This window comes from Danio aesculapii, chromosome 3 (genome assembly GCF_903798145.1).
Source record: "Danio aesculapii chromosome 3, fDanAes4.1, whole genome shotgun sequence".
Classification (NCBI taxonomy): Eukaryota; Metazoa; Chordata; class Actinopteri; order Cypriniformes; family Danionidae; genus Danio; species Danio aesculapii.
In genome coordinates this window covers 50,987,604-51,002,873 of record NC_079437.1, presented here as the reverse complement: position 1 = coordinate 51,002,873, position 15,270 = coordinate 50,987,604, and the positions used below count along the sequence as shown (strand labels likewise).

Here is a 15,270-nt window from a genome sequence, read left to right as displayed (position 1 = left end):
AGTGATATATATATTTATTTATTTATTTTATTTATTTATTTTTTCAAATATCCAAATATATTTACATCATCAAGAAATCAGAGTTACTTTTTTGAACGAATGTCAGTTACGTTGTTTACCTATTTACTGACCAACAGCTCTCCTGATAATATGATACTTGAGGCCTTGAGACAAAGTCCATATTTTTCTAATTTTGAGTAATAAGTTTTTTTTTTCCTTTTAGATTTTGAACATTATATCCATTCATTCATGTTCTTTTCGGCTTAGTCCCTTTATTAATCCAGGGTCACCACAGCTGAATGAACTGCCAACATATCCAGCACATGTTTTACGCAGCGGATGCCCTTCCAGCCGCAACCCATCTCTGGGAAACATCCATACACACTCATTCACACACATACACTACGGACAATTTAGCCTTTACAATTCACCTGTACGGCATGTCTTTGGACTGTGGGGGAAACCGGAGCACCTGAAAGAAGCCAATGCGAACGCAGGGAGAACATGCAAACTCCACACAGAAACAGTTTCAGTATAAAAAATCAAAAGTTATTGTGATTTATATTTCTCAAATGTGGAAGAACGGTATATGTCTAGTTAGTGTGGAATAACAGTATAAAACCAATTCATCATATCACTTTAAACCACTAAAGATCTGATTCCTTTATCTTAGTTTTAATACAGTAACAGAAACTTCAGGTTAATATTAAGCATTTCTTAGTGGTAGTAGTAGTAGCAGTAGTAGTATTTTAAAACAGAAAATGCAGTATAAACAATGGACAATACATAGACCTTCTTACAGTACAGGCAATAACAATCATTCATTCATTCATTCGTTTTCTTTTCGGCTTAGTCCCTTTATTAATCTGGGCTCGCCACAGCGGAATGAACTGCCAACTTATCCAGCATATGTTCTACGCATTGGATGCCCTTCCAGCTGCAACCCATTTCTGGGAAACATCCAAGTATACCACAAAGCTGGTATACTGTACTTCAAATGGTTCTCACGCTCCGACGTCTTACAATATAAATAAATATATGAACAAATAAACTCTGCTTGGCGTAGTTTACACAAGACTGGTGGGAAATATGGATTGATACAGATTTATTATATATGGTATGACAGGTAAACTGTTTTTGCGGCATTTAGCGCTCCTCAGCGTGTTCAGTGAGAGAGTTCACATCACATATACAGTTCTTCCACTTACCTCTTTCGATGGATTTTTCCCTGGTTTTTGTTCTCGTCTTTAATTCATTCAAATATGTTTTCATAGCATAGCCTAAAACCTTCCTTACGCTGTCCTTCTATTGTTCACATCGACTCTTTTTTTGTTTTTGCTGAAGTTTTGCCTTTTAATGTACAAAATGGCATGACATGACAGCAAGCGGCATATCTATTCTTCTTGGTGGACGTAAACGTTTTTCCTAAGACTCCACTGCTGAATGTTTATAATGCAGACCCTTGGTCGTGCAAAAATATCCACAAAACATACAATCACGAATGCTGTTATCTCATTTATTTATTTATTTTTTCATTTATTTTTTTATTTCTGCTTATAAAAGGATTTTTTTTTTTATCTTGAGCTCTTGAAAGCAGCAGGACTGTGTGTGTATGATCATCGCTCTGTGTCCAGTCTATTTCAAAGAGAACCGATCGCACCAGTTGCGCTTCCTCTAAGCACGGTTGCTTCGCGCAAGTAAACGGGATCACATTTGTACGAATTGCACAGCTGAAATCCACCCGCATTTGGCGGGTTGGCGGCGGTTAATGTCAAGCCCTCAGTACTCAGTTGGTTTGAGTTCTGTTTATTTATTGGGTTTTACTGTGCTCAAATTGCTTCGTTTACTCAAATGGATTAAGCTCACAGTACTCATTAGGATTAGTTTTTGAACTTAAATGATTTGTTGCAATCGGTTTCCTCAAATGGTTTGCGTTAACTGATTGGGTTTTACAGTGTATATGTAGCAGGGCATTAGATTCCTTATTGTTTATATCTTAGCATTTTAACTTTGTCAACTATAAAATCATGGGTCACCTCACATTTAGTGTCTGATGTTTTTTGCCTGATTTTGTGCTCCAACAGACAATTAGCTCCCTCTTTTTCCCCTGCTCTGACAGCCACGCCCACTCCTCCCTCTGCTCACAGCACTCCACACCCATCATGTAGCCTTTTTTTTTTTTTAACTAAAAGAGGGGGGTTAATGATATTATTACAACATCATATTATTACAACTAGTTCAGTACAGATGAAAAATGTATTGGAACATATTATCTTCCAATAAAACACTAGCTAAGTTACTTTTAAAAATATATTAAAATTGTTAAATTAACGATAAATTAAAAATTATTTTTGACATTTACAGTAAAAAACATCATAAAATTGAGGTTTATCTATAAAAAACAATAGTATAGTACAGCCACAATAGCTATGTTTCCATCATTATGATTAACATCCACATGCGCAAAACTAGATTATCGCATGAAAGATGTGTGAATAAAGCAGCGTTTCTGTCCAACGAGTCAAAGTGAACAAAACCGTCACTTCCTGATTAACTGGTGCCAAATATCAACAGTAAAAATGGAATTTGCTGTGGTAGAAGAAGCTGCGTGAATCGTTTCTTCATTTAATAAATGACTTGTGCCTCAGAAGGCAATCCTGACACGCAGTGAACGTGAGGTGGCATTTGAAGGCGTGAGACGCGGAGCACAGACGCTCTTGATTCTGGAGACCATTAATAATATAATAACACTAATACTGAAATGGTTAAGGTGTTTTAGAATGACCAAAACAACATTTCAGATAGTTTACAGTGTGCTCAGACTGCTGGTTTATCCATTCATACACATTTTTATCATCACATGATAAATACACATATCTTAATACACATATCTTTAATACACTTACTGGAATTTGTTCGGTAAAAGTGTTTCCATCATAGTTTATGCACATTTTTTGTATTAGAATAAAAAGTTCATCCTACTCAGTTATGTGCATAGGTTTTTATATACACAATTTCAAAATTTATGTGCATCTTGGCATTTCCATCAAAATAGGTGGATGAATACATAGCTAATATAACAGTTCAATTACAGCACTTTTAAAAAATTGAATAAAAAACGTTAATCAGCAAAAGAAAACACGTTCAACATTTTGAACTATTAGAGTGTGTTATGGGAGACGTGACAGTGTGAGTACATCATTATCCAGTGCTGCTATTGACAACGGTTATTATTGTTTGAATAAAAAAAAAAAACTGAATTTCCCGGCTGACCAATAAGAATCAATCATTTCTGACAGCCATGTTCACCATTTAGGTTGTTTTTTTGTCAACTCAAGATTAGTTCATCATTTTCCCATCTTACAACAGCACTGTGGGCTTGACAGACTGAATAAGACTTGCGGGTACGCTTAACATTGTGTTTACCACATTGTAAGCGTCTGACTGCTGGAGAAAACTGAGGAATGAGTGGTAATTATTTTCCGTAATAATCAATTTCATGCCACAAATGCTAGTGGTGCAGCTTCACTTTTATTAAACCCAGAACATTCCTTCAAAAGGTAAGAAACGTGTGTAGTACTGTACGTGTGTATAAAAAAAAAAAAAAAAAAAAAAGGAGAGCGTGAGCTAGCGCACGTTCAAAATTAATTCTTGAGGCGGTCCTTTCTGATAGATGATAGCAAGAGAGCGCAAGGTTGCACTTTGCCTCAGTCCACTCGATGTCACACTGGCCTCTTTTTAATTTCATGGCATTTCTGTCTGAAAGCCCCGGGCGGCAGCTCTGCGCCTGCATTATGGGCCATACTGAATGTTCCATTTCTCTGAGTCACATTTGTCTACTGCGAGCGTTCACATTTCACTGGGAAATGAACCCACATTTCAGTGGCTGCTCTGCGCAACTACATAATAGCAAATATTACCATTTCCCTCCCAATGACTCCATCTTGACAGTGAGGCATGGAATTACGCTCCGCAACTACTCTTCAGATACATTGCGGCTTCGCTACAAATAAATACTTCATCAAGTCAGCCATTACAACATCACACACCGACATTGGGTTTTTTTTCAATAAAGATACTGCTGTGTAGCTTCTGCTTAACCTTGCTGTGAAGTGCAAAAAGCTGTTTCATAATGTTCATATTATGTATAATTCCTTTTAAAATGGATAGGTCCTTCACCGTGGATACTGACATTTGAAACAATGTTACAATACAGAATATGATGAGAGGTTTGGTGGATAGTTGTGGTATATGTTTCTACACTGCAGAGGGCAATAGTTCAACTTTTATGCAAAAGTAAATGTGTAAAAAGTAGAAAAGATGCTTATTCACCTCCAAAGATTTGAGAAGAATCAAACATCAAACCACCCATTAGGAACCCAGTTACCCTCCAGTGCTGCCATATTCCACAACTACAACCTACCTGGATTGTCAAGAGGTATGAGGTGTTCAGTTCTCAGAGACATGGCCATGATAAGAAAGGCTGAAACCTGACCACCTCTGAACAAAACATTGAAGCTTCAAGAGTCGGCCATGAAAAATCTGTAGACAGAATTTTCAAAGGTTTTGTGGACTAATTGATCGGTAATGGACACAGAGCTCCACTTTGACTGAGACCCCAACAAGGTACTGGTATGGGGAGGTATTATTAAAGATGAGCTAGCTTGACCTTTTGAGAATAAAAATAGGCTCAAAATCAACTATCAGACATACTGCCAATTTTTAGAAGGCACTTTTTTCAAGCAGCCGTACAGGAAAATATATGTGTCTTTCAAGAATACTTAAATGTTTATTTAAAACAATGCTCCATCACATCCATTACAGTACTCCACTGCGTGGCTGGCCAGTATAGGCCTTAAAGATGAAAAACTGAGGGCATGGCCCCCTTCTTCACCTGACTTAAATCCTATCGAGAACTTTTAGAGACATTTTTTATAATAATTTTTTTAGTGGGCTTCACCTTTATTATTATATAGGGCAGTGGAGATTAAAAAGAGGAAAGCTTTGAAAGCAGAGTTGAGCAAAGGACCTTGATAGCCTATTGGTACTGTGTCCAGACATATACAGTAGCACAGAAGTTCTCAGGTCACCGTGAGCACTTCTGTCTGCACACAGTACCACTAGGCTATTTGCCTCGGCTTTTAGGGCCTTCTTAAGCAGGAAATGTGCAGTCAAGGTAAACAGTACACCTCTCTGAACAGTGTCCGGGAGGCTGTGGTTGCGGCTGCACAAAAAGTTGATTCTGACCAGATGAAGAAACTGACTGACTCAGTTAATGGAAGCCTTGTGACTGTTATCGAAAAGAAGGGTGGCTATATTGGCAACTAAGTTTTATTTATTTATTTATTTTATTTTTATTTTAGAAATGATTAGAGTTTGTTTATAATTCTCACTTTAACAGGTGAAAATAAATAAGTGAGATGGAAAAGTTGTTGTTTTTCATTTTGTTGCATAATAATTCTGCATACTAATAGTTGGCTACTAATGGTCTACATGTAGATATTCTCTTTCGAAAGCCACAACTTTTCTTTTACTACTTACATGTTCAAGTTTAAGGGTTTTAACATTATGGATTTACCAAGAGTAATATAGTCGTACAATAACAAAACTAATCCTCAAAAATTTGCCTATTAATTGTGCACACAGTGTAAACATCTGTTGAAACCAACTTATTTTTTTTTTTAAATCGTTATTTTTAAAACAGATTTTTATTTTTAACATCACAATTCTAAAAGTCTAAAAGCCAAACACACCAAAAGACATCTTTAGATCGACTTCCTCTCACGTTGGTACAAAAAACACTACATGCATTTGTGTGAATTGTGTTTGTTCTTTTTACTGTAGGTACAATGGGCAATCATCTTCTGACCAACCCTGTTCTTCAAACCCGTACAGGAAGCTCTCCCTACAACACACTGCTGGCTGAGACCTTCACTCCACCATCACCTGGAGTCTTCAACTCTACCGGTCAGTGAGTGCAGATTTGTAACGAATCAAATTATTCTAATTTAAATGTCTCAGTTCGCATATATCTTTTGCAAAATTGAATCCACCAAAAAGTGATTGTTCATGCAGAGTAATGATACTTAGTAGAAAGTTTTGTTTTCATTTTTTATTTGCTAAAGAATATGTGTCAGAGTTGAAAAGGGTTTTATTTGTTCATTAATTCGCTTGTTCGTTTGATTGCTTATTTGAGGGTGAAAAATCATACATTTTAACATTAGGAAAGAAGCTCTCTAAAATGATTTAATGTAAGAGCTTATATACATTACGTATTTATCAACATTATGTACTTTAGGCATATTTAGAGGAAGAATCATTTGATTCCTATTAAAAGACTTCAAATCACTTGGTTTTATATATTTGTCTCATTAACACTTAATAATAAAAATACAACCCAGTTAAGTGCTTAATATATATATATATATATATATATATATATATATATATATATATATATATATATATATATATATATATATATATATATATATATATATATAGGAGGAAACCCACGCGAATGCAGGGAGAACATGCAAACTCCACACAGAAATGCCAACTGACCCAGCCAAGGTTCGAATCAGCGACCTTCTTGCTGTGAGGTGACAGCACTACCTGCTGCGCCACTGTGTCGCCCACACCATACAGTGCATTGAAAATGCAACTGATGTCATACAGTACAATAAGAGGAAGATCAGCATAAAACAAGTGTCCTCTTAGCAATAACAATATGTGGATGTTTTATTATTGTTTATGTAGTAATTGCTGGTGTCACCAGCTATGTTTTCATCCACCTATTTCTAGGTGCATTTTGGACTACTGCATGCTTTCTGGAAGCTCCAAGATACACACACATTTTGAAAATGTTTATAAAGAAACGCATGGGCACAATTGTTTTTTTATCCGATAATATAACGTGCATAAACTATGACAGAAACACATTTGCTGAATAAATTCTAGCATGCATATCAAAAAGGTCATGTGATTTTGTTTTCATGCATCATGCGTTAAAAAATATTTCCATCATGGGACAATTCAATTCAATTCATCTTTATTTCTATAGCGCTTTTACAATGTAGATTGTGTCAAAGCACCTTAACATAGTGGTTTCACAAGTTCTAGTAGATTGAAACTGTGTCAGTCCAGTTTTCAGAGTTGAAGTTCAGTTTAGTTTCAATTTCACTGCTGAAAGTCCAAACACTGAAGTGCAAATCCATCAATGTGCAGCTCTACAAGTCCCAAACCAAGCAAGACAGTGGCGAGGAACAAAACTTCACCAATTGACGAAAGGGAAGGAAAAGAAAACCTTGAGAGAAACTAGACTCAGTTGGGCATGACCATTTCTCCTCTTGCTAAACCTCTTGTGTAGAGCTGCAGTCTAGGCAGGCTGGGGAACTCTGGATGTTCATCATGGAGAAGCTGTAGGTGTGAGTAGGTCACCGGCGGATGTTCAGGCTGGTCCATGGGATCGATACAGAGACTCGTCTGTCACTGGGGTCTTTCAGAAATCAGTCTCATGCTCTCCACTCCTCCAAGACCACCACATCATCTACTCAGGATACGGCCTGGTCCAAGATTATGGAGACCTCGGAATAGGGAAAAGCAGACAAACATAAGCATAGATGCCGTTCAAATTATAATGTCTTTTGGGAAGTGTTCCCAGCTCTGGTTGCCCTAATTACGGACAGCATTAATGGATGAACTAGTTGATTAACCGCATTGTAAAACATTTCACATGTTGTTTTGGACAATCTAAAATGTCTTAGCTAAAGTTCATCATCAAAGTGGTTTAATATTATAACTTCCAAATTGTCTTGAGGGGTCTTGCTCCCAACAAAGTGCGGTCTTATTCCTCCAAAACTTGTATTTCGTCTTCATTATAATTAATTATAAAAAAAGGCCAACAGTGGCTTCTCCTACCACAGCAAATTCCATTTGTCTGCAATTGTCACCACTTTATCATGATTTTTTTGTTCTCTTTGACTCATTAGATGTAAATGGTGCTTTATTCGCAAATATTTTACGTAATTTTCCAGTTTTTCATGTGTCTTATTCACAACTTTGGCTGAAAATTTGGCTAATGGTACCGGTCATGTGCTATGATAAATTCACTCTTGCGCATATGCTGCATGAGTGTGTGTGTGTATGGATTCTTGTGTCTCCCTCCGCGTGTGAGTTTACACCCTGTCGGTCTGTCAGTGTGATACAGAGGGGTGGACAGGGGCCGACCATCTGGCCAGTGTTTTAATCCCTCCTGCTGGAAAGACAGAGCAGAGCATCGATTAAAGCTAGGGCTGAAGTTGAGTGACTGACAGCAGAGAGCTTTCCCTGGAGATTCGACACAGAGTATCGCCATTGCTCTGCCCGTCCCGCACACACATATCCCCCCATAGAGCTCTCTTGCCATACCACTCGCCTCCATGTGCCAACTGAGAGAGAAAGATAGCTGCGGTTCCCATGTCAGTAGGGTGAAATTTAAGACAGCGTCTCTGTTGAATATTTTAAACGTTCCCTCTCTGTGTAATGTGTCAGGCTGACGGTGCGCCCGCTCGCCTCGGCTCGCCTGAGAGGACATTTTTAGCATGCTTATGGAGAGGAAGTAGGAGGAGGGCCTCATTAGAATGTCTAATTACTCTCTCTCCGCACAGAGGAGCGTTGATTAAAATCATACCGGGCATTAATATTTAAACCCCCACACGCCTTGGTCTGCGGCACCACACGCATCTCCAGCTTTCAATACATGCCAAACGAGTTAAAAGAATATCACAACATCTCCGGCGTGTGAAAGGGCGCGTGAAATAAACATCGTCCTGACTTTATGAGGCTGAAGCGTGAATAACATCTCGCAGAATAATGATCGTGCCAAAAGCAAACAATGAGGCTCTATTTCTGAACTCCCCAAACCCAAGAAAGAGGCACTGTGACTGCGTTCCCAAATACGATGTATGCATATGACGGTATCAGATATTGTTGTTGTGGGATTTAATGAAGCTTTTATGGTGATATATGGAATTATTATTAGGATACAAAAACAAATATGTAGCGTATGTACATAAATGCTTAGAGCATACAAATATTTCAAGCCAATAAAATAGCAAAAGTCATGAAAGCACAAAAACAAACACAGGACTTTGCCATCCGTTTAAATATCTTTAAGTTTCATTACCAAGCTGATTTCCCCTTTCTGCTGATAGGTTGAAAGCATAGATCTCAAACTCAATACCTAGAGGGCCGCAGCCCTGCTTAGTTTTGCTCCAATCCTGACCAAACACAGCTGATCCAACTAATGAAGGTGTTCATGACTCTTTTGAACACCTCGATTATTTGGATCAGCTGTGTTTGATAGGGTTGGAACAAAACTTTGCAGAGCTGCGGACCTCCAGGAATTAAGTTTGAGACCTATGCTTTAAAGTCTTTTGGTCTGACAATGTGGTCAAAAAATGTTTTCAAATATTGCTTTGTGAACATTTAATGCATTGATGAACATTAACATTGAAAGTTAATTTTAAAGTTAATAGCACCGTGAAAATTAAAACAGTTATGGCTTTCTTTTAATTTAATTGCATTTTAAACATTAACTAAGGACTCATTAGCTTAGATTAATTAACTAATGTTAACAAATGGAGCCTTAATATAATGTGATAACCAAGAATACGCCTACAAAGGATCAGAAACTTTTCAATTAATATCTTGGGGATGCTGTAGGCCAGATTAACATGTGAAAATGTTCATGTCTAAAAATTAATAGACTATTAAGTCTTCAAGCAATGTTGATATGACCACAGCAAATATAGCCAAAGTCATTCCAAAAGTTCAAATTATGAATAATTATTCATGCTATTTTGAGGTTTACACTATAGCAATATCACGTATGTTTATTATTATGACATATTGTTCAACTGAATACTCATTTCCTTCTTTCAACTTGTCCCTTCATTCATCAGGGGTTGGCACAGCGGAATGAACCACCAACTTATCCAGCATATGTTTTACACAGCAGATACCCTTCCAGTTGCAACCAAATACTAGGAAACACCCATACACTCTTACATGCACACACATATCCTAGGGCCAAATTAGTTTATTCAATTCACCTATACTGCTTGTCTTTGGAAGAACATGCAAACTCCACACAGAAATGTCAACTGACCCAGCCAGGACTCAAACCAGCGACCTTCTTGCTGTGAGGCGACAGTGTTAACCGTTAACATTGCTAATCTAGAGACTAAAATAATTAAATAAAAATAATTCCAAAAACTCCTCATTCCAGACATTCACACAATGTTGCTAAATTACTACAACGGTACTTTTACTGTTTCATACTTAAACTAGCAAGCAGATATGTATTTTATGACTAATATAGTATAGTATACTCTCTACCTTGCCCACTTACAGAAAGTCATATCGGTTTGGAACTACATTGGCGGAATAAATTATGACTAAATACCCTTTTAAATGATTTCATTACATTTGGCTGCTATTTTTTACTGTAGGTGATAGTGTAGTGCAGCGGTTCTCAATCCTGGTGCTCATGACCCCTCGCTCTGCTTATTTTGAATGTCTCTCAGGTTTAACACACATGATTTAGATAACTAGCTCATTAGAGAAGAGCTCCAAGAAGGAATTGTCTTCAGATCGACATGTCCCCTACATAGTGTTCACTGCTCTTTACCCCCTAAACATTAACTGAACTTGAAGTTTACTTCGTTATTTACTCATTAATTTTCTTTTCAGCTTAGTCCCATTATTATTCAGGTGTTGCCACAGCAAAATGAACCGCCAACTTATCCATCATATGTATTATGCAGTGGATGCCCTTCCAGCTGCAACCCATCACTGGGAAACACCCATAAACTCTCATTTACACACATACACTACGGACAGTTTAGCTTAACCAGTTTACCTATACCGCATGTCTTTGGACTTGTGGGGGAAACCGGAGCACCTGAAGGAAACCCACGGGAACATGGGGAGAACATGCAAACTTCACACAGAAATGTCATATAACCCAGCTGAGGCTCAAATGAGTGACCTTCTTGCTGTGAGGTGACAGTGCTACCCACTCCGCCACCGTGCCGCCCTATACAGCATTAAAAGAAAAGAAGAAAGAAAAAAAGCATGCACTACACTACAGTTTCGAGTGTCTTCATTTATTACAGAAGTATGAAGGGTTATTTAATTGTGATCATGAGATTTGCATAGAGGTCACGTCTCCCGCATGTTAATAGCCTTTGAATTCAACACTGAAATCATAGCAGAATTTCCTGTGATGTCCATTTTGAAGGGCACTTAGAGTTTAATGTAACAAATCTCTGAAGTAATGTTATGTTTTTTGATGGATTTTACAGTATTTCAACAACAGAATTCTTAAGATATTTGTAATAATGAACATGTCAAGAAAAAGCAAGCAGTATCATGAATAGCACATTGTAGAAATATATGATTAATTACTTTTGTTGTCTTTTTATTTGTCTCTTTCTGCCCTCACTCGGCTTCACCATGGATCAACAGGAACTTTCCGTGACCCGAGTAAGACTCTTTTTACTTTCTATCATCTATTTTCAGGGCTTTATAGGCTAATTTTGCAGAATGATAACCTCTTCACGTGCGCAGTGAAGCCTGTGGATCTATGTTCACAATTTACGTCTCCGGTAATAACTTGCCTCTGTCCATAATCCTATTAATCTTGTGATGGAAGTTGCTCTTGCCATTATTGATTCAATCATGGATTCTGTTGCCGTGAATCCCCATCTTGATTAAAATAGGTAATGAAGTGCTTACTTCCCCATCCTCTTTTTCATTTTCTTACCACCTCTCATTTGCTTCCTCAACAGAGAGCACACTATCAAAGAATCGAGATCACGGAGGCATGGAGACACTACCTTTGAACGGAAACTTCAACAACAGTTACTCTCTGCGCAGCGTCGGGGGTTCAGGAGCTCCCGGGGGCAGCTGTGACTTTCTGGGAGGTGGAGGTGGAGACAGCCCCCCTCCTCTATTCAACCCCCGCGGTTCAGAAACTCTTGGTGGCATACGGAGAAACCTCTCAGATGCTGCAGCATTTGAGAAGATGATCATATCTGAACTTGTGCACAATAATCTGCGAGGCGGGGGAGGGGTTGGGGGCGGTGACAGAACATGTGGCAGCCTGGCCAGAGGACATGGCCATTTGGGCATGGGGCGAACCGGAGGTGTTGTCGAGCCGGTGATTGGCATGGAGGATGATGAAGACTTTCGCTCAAGGGAAGCACGTCAGCGCACACCACAGGATGTGGAACTGCTTTACAAGGCTCTGGAAGAGCCCCTTCTGCTTCAGCGTGCCCAGTCTGTGCTCTACCAGAGTGACCCGGATGAGTCTGAAAGCTACACAGCTGACCTGACTGAGAGTTTGGGTCATAGCGGTCACAGCGCCCAAAGTGCAGCAGGCCAGGGGCACAGTGGACCTCCTGATTCACCTGCAAGGGACTCCCTCTACACCAGCATCACCAATCTGCGAGAATCACCATACCCTGACAGCAGTCCAGAACCTCTGGAAGTGGTTCCACGCTCGGCCCAGCCTCCAGAGGAGCTATACTACAGCTCAGGTCGGCCCGCCATAGGCTCCCGCGGAGCCCCCATGCAGACCTTCTACCAGGCTCCACCTAGGAGACCGAGCACTGAAGCGCACCCAGCCCCAGAGGGCCCCCATAGCGAGGGAGATGGACAGATGCAGTTGGTCACAAGCCTGTGACCATATGGAAGAGGTTGAGGAGGAGAAGCGCCACAGGGTTTGATGCAAAGTGCTGGTGCCGATGATAGACTCCTCTTCTGTCTCTGACGCCCTCCCTATGTCTGGTTGCCTTTTTGCTCTTTCAGTTGTTTTGAAGTAAAAGGTAAGGAAAGCCTAAACAGGGAGAGCGACAGAGAGGTTTGTCTCCATGGCAGCAGGCTCTCTGAAGTGCTGTGTAACCACTCTGCTCTCTCATCAGCATCATTTTCTCCTCCCTCCTCAGACACACACATACAGAAATAGCAAGTCCAACTATCTGCCTTCTCTCAATGGACGTCTCTGCCTTCAGCTCTCTTTGCTCCAAGAATACCACCAAGCATCTCACCGGGCTTCTATTTCTGTGTTTTATTTTTATGCCATGTCTTTAAAAATGTTACTTTTGCATAACTCCTTACCTTCTCTTTCCCTTTTCTGTCTTTCTCCATCATTATTTGATGAGAGCTGTTACGTGAGGAAATGGGGGTATGCCATTATACTGCAAGTGACAAAAATTCTTCTGAACGCTCTTAGTGTTGCCAAAAATAACTGTTTTTGAGCCAGGACACAAACTGGAATCTACACACACACACACGCACACTCACAGAAGTGCTTGTTACTGAACATCAAGAGTGTGAACATATGCTCATGAAAAAGAAAAACAAGGACTATTGTTCATACACAGGTAGCAGGAAGCTGCCTCAGTGGAGTTGCCTTTATTTCTTTCTCTGAACTGACTCTTCTGTACAGAACAACCACAGAGACTGGGAACTGGGAAGGGCGGGGGGACGCTAGGACACAACCCATAGTCAGCTGAGTGGTTTGGAGCCTTTCAGCTGTTGTGAATGAACCTCTGTAGGGCTCAGATCCACAGATGGGAGCAGATTAAGGATTGAACCTGCTTTCTGAATCACTGATGGATGTTGTAGGTGAACGTGCTGTATCACCTGTGTTATTGTGGCTAGAAGAATTTTTTTGCTACCGCTCCAGCCATTCTTCGAGTCTGACCTCTGTACATACGAAACCACACAAAAGCGAAAGTCTTATTCTACTCGTCTTGTACATAGATGAACAAAAGCAACAAAAAAGTATCAAGTACTATGAAAAACAGTTCTTCTACTGCATCAGAAATTGAAAAGAGTCAAAAATAAACATGTTTTGAAGTTTGTGACATGAACGCCACGCTGGTCTCTCCCTCTCTCTTTCTTTCGCTCTCTTCGGCCCTCGTTCGGTCCTGCCCTGAAGCACAGTGGTGCCAGGAAATCTAATTGTCTGCCAAGAGACAGCACGAGCGAGAGACGGAGAGACAGAAAGAGAACAATTTTACATACAAACGAGATAAATCCTGGCACAATTTTTATGTAATATAACCCATTACATTGTTGGTAATGTTTGACCTTCAACATTCCCAGACAGGAAGTGCTTGGCATGAATGAAAGGGGAATACACTGTGCCTCGGGGGCGCACTAGTGCATTGTGGGTTGATTGACAGCAGCCATAATGTAGTGTTGGTTATATTTTATCTGCAAGATATAATAGATATCAGATGACTAGATGAATAGAATATAAGATATTTAGGTGAAAAAAAATTGGGGAGGGTGGGCACATTTGGTGAAGTTTCAGTCGCAAACCCTAGATTGTATTTGACTGTTTTTACATACCAATATCAGCTGTTGTTTCTGAATCTGGTGTGACAGTTGATTTACAATTTGTATGTGTCTGGACATGAACATTTGGATGCCTGCGAACCAGAGTATGTATGTGTGTGTGCGTCCGCGCGTCTGTATTTCAGAGGCTATTTTTACTGGGTTAGATGGACCCGCATTAGAAAAACAGGAAGCAGAATGAATCTATATCTATATAAGAGCTCAGTATAAGCTTCCATCTAAAAGACTTTGTTAAAGGTATTTTAAATGTTACTTTGCCAGTCAGGTACAATGGAGAACAAAACCACAACAACCAACCAGAATTGACCAATCACAGTCTCCTTGGTTTAGAATCCCCATATGCAAATGAGCTACATAGCCTATCGAATTAAAAAAGAGGTATTCATGAGTGTCCTGCCCCTCCGAAGTCTGCGCAATCTCTTTCATGTCTGATGTTTTATTTATTAATATTTATTTGTCTGTTTTGATTATTTATGCACATATTCATTTATTTAGTGTGGTTGTTATTCTGTGTACAGAGCATATTTGAGGGTGACGGGTTACGCTATATTTTGAAGAGCATACTACTCTTACTAATGCTGCAGTATATGTTATGTATTCCGAGCATAGCCTGTCAATTTTGTTCCACAATTACCAAGCACATTTGCTAGAATGAGTGATAAACAATGGAGAATGAATTCAGAAAGATAGAGGCTGTTTCTCAATATGCGTTCGTCAGCGTTCTTGTGTTCTCATGTAACGTCATCATCAGCTGCCAAAGTTAATTTCCAAAACTCAAGACCGCAAGAATGGACGATGCGTGTAAGTTTCCGGAAACGTTCTAGATATCGAGGACGCATCGATACAGACTTAAGCACA

The 15,270-nt window shown here is 39.4% G+C and overlaps 1 protein-coding gene across 1 annotated transcript in view; it reads left to right on the top strand.

The window, feature by feature from the left end:
* The window catches only part of adgrl1a (adhesion G protein-coupled receptor L1a), a 370,561-nt gene extending 355,620 nt beyond the window's left edge, over nucleotides 1-14,941 (top strand). Inside the window, exons 23-25 of the mRNA XM_056454205.1 lie at nucleotides 5,845-5,967; nucleotides 11,512-11,529; nucleotides 11,835-14,941. Coding sequence (XP_056310180.1) covers nucleotides 5,845-5,967; nucleotides 11,512-11,529; nucleotides 11,835-12,730 — 1,037 coding nt within the window. The 3' untranslated portion in view covers nucleotides 12,731-14,941. The remainder of the gene's footprint in view (nucleotides 1-5,844; nucleotides 5,968-11,511; nucleotides 11,530-11,834) is intronic.
* The last annotated feature ends 329 nt before the right edge of the window (nucleotides 14,942-15,270 follow it).